General features: G+C 51.2%; 1 protein-coding gene across 1 annotated transcript; it reads left to right on the forward strand.

Annotated features, from left to right (window-relative positions):
• The first annotated feature begins 462 nt into the window (after window positions 1–462).
• On the forward strand, window positions 463–1168 carry LOC136538173 (protein REVEILLE 6-like). Its single transcript, XM_066530152.1, has one exon. It carries the CDS (start codon window positions 540–542, stop codon window positions 1083–1085), a length of 546 nt encoding a protein of 181 aa, XP_066386249.1. The 5' UTR covers window positions 463–539; the 3' UTR covers window positions 1086–1168.
• The last annotated feature ends 232 nt before the right edge of the window (window positions 1169–1400 follow it).

Below are 1400 nucleotides of genomic sequence, written 5' to 3' on the forward strand. Positions count from 1 at the left end.
GGAATGCAGACTGATCCGTGCGAAAATTGTGTTCTAATTATAACTTGGATCGAGATCTTCGTCGAGAAAGAGATCAAGCACAATTTATATACCTCAACACATGGGAGAATAAGGGGCTGTTCGTTGATGATCAGATCGTTCAAAGTAGCCCCGAAATGCACGTCTTTCACCTAACTCTTAACGTCGCAGATCGGCCAAACGCCGCCCCCCGCCTTGCACAGCATGACAGCAATTGAGAGCTTCCGATCCCTCGGAAGGGCTAGCACCGCGCGTCCGCCTAACACGCGCGCAATTCGCATCCGCGTGCACGTGTGTAATCCCCCAAGCTTGTTCAGCACATGCTCTGTATCGGCCAGACGGCCACACGTTTTCTGCATCCGATGCTCACTTTATGCGCGGCTTCAATGATCCATATATATGTTTGCGCACTCTGAACACCAGCACACACCAGGTCGAGAACTCTCAATCCTCCGCTCTCATTTCATACGTGCCCTCGCTGTTTCTGCTCAAGAAGCTGAGAGGTCGAAAGTCAGGAACAAATGTCCGCAGTGGTGGCCAAGTCAACCGAGATGGCGGGGAAGAAGCTCCGGAAGCCGTACACCATCACCAATCCTCGGCAGAAGTGGACCGCCGACGAGCACGACCGGTTCCTCCACGCGCTGGTGCTGCACGGCCGCGACTGGAAGAGGATCGAGGCGTTCGTCGCCACCAAGACAGCCACGCAGATCCGCAGCCACGCCCAGAAGCACTTCCTCAGGGCTCAGAAGATGGGCCTCGCGGTGCCGCCAGTGCACCCTCGTCACTCCGGCGCCGTCGTACGCCAGGCGCAGCCACACACTAGCTGGCTGCCCTCGTTTACAGATGACGACGCCGTCGTGTCGAAGGACGAGACAGTTCATCAAGTTCTATTGTCTCCGGATCATCCGGATTTTGCTCTGGTGTACAGGTTCGTCGGTGACGTCTTTGGCTCGGACGCGCCGCGGCCGGTGGAAGCGCAGTTGCAGAGACTGCTGGGCGCGGATCCTGTCATTGTGGAAACCATCTTACGTGTGCTTGGGAACCTGGAAGATAATCTATCGTTTTAGGATTTCAGATTAGCATTGTTGTCATTAATACTAATATTTGTACTCGACTATGTATGATTTAGACAAAAATAATGCCACTTTGGAATCCCTCGACGATTCTCTCGTTTAAATTATTATTATCCCTCAAATCAAGCCCAAATACAACTCGTTTCCCAACTATCAATTCGGCCTATATAACCCCTCCTCTCTATGGGTTAAGGGCTTAATGTTCGTCGTTCTGGAGTTCGAACCATGTCCCTGAATAAGCTGATTTTTTTTTTACATTTTAGTTATTTTTTAAAAGTTTCTCATAAATAGACTCCTGGCGCAAAGAAT

The sequence above is a fragment of the Miscanthus floridulus genome, chromosome 2 (genome assembly GCF_019320115.1).
Source record: "Miscanthus floridulus cultivar M001 chromosome 2, ASM1932011v1, whole genome shotgun sequence".
Lineage (NCBI taxonomy): Eukaryota > Viridiplantae > Streptophyta > Magnoliopsida > Poales > Poaceae > Miscanthus > Miscanthus floridulus.

Excerpts from the sequence above, each read along its gene's own strand:
- LOC136538173 (XM_066530152.1), top strand. The coding sequence starts at position 540 with ATGTCCGCAGTGGTGGCCAAGTCAACCGAGATGGCGGGGAAGAAGCTC.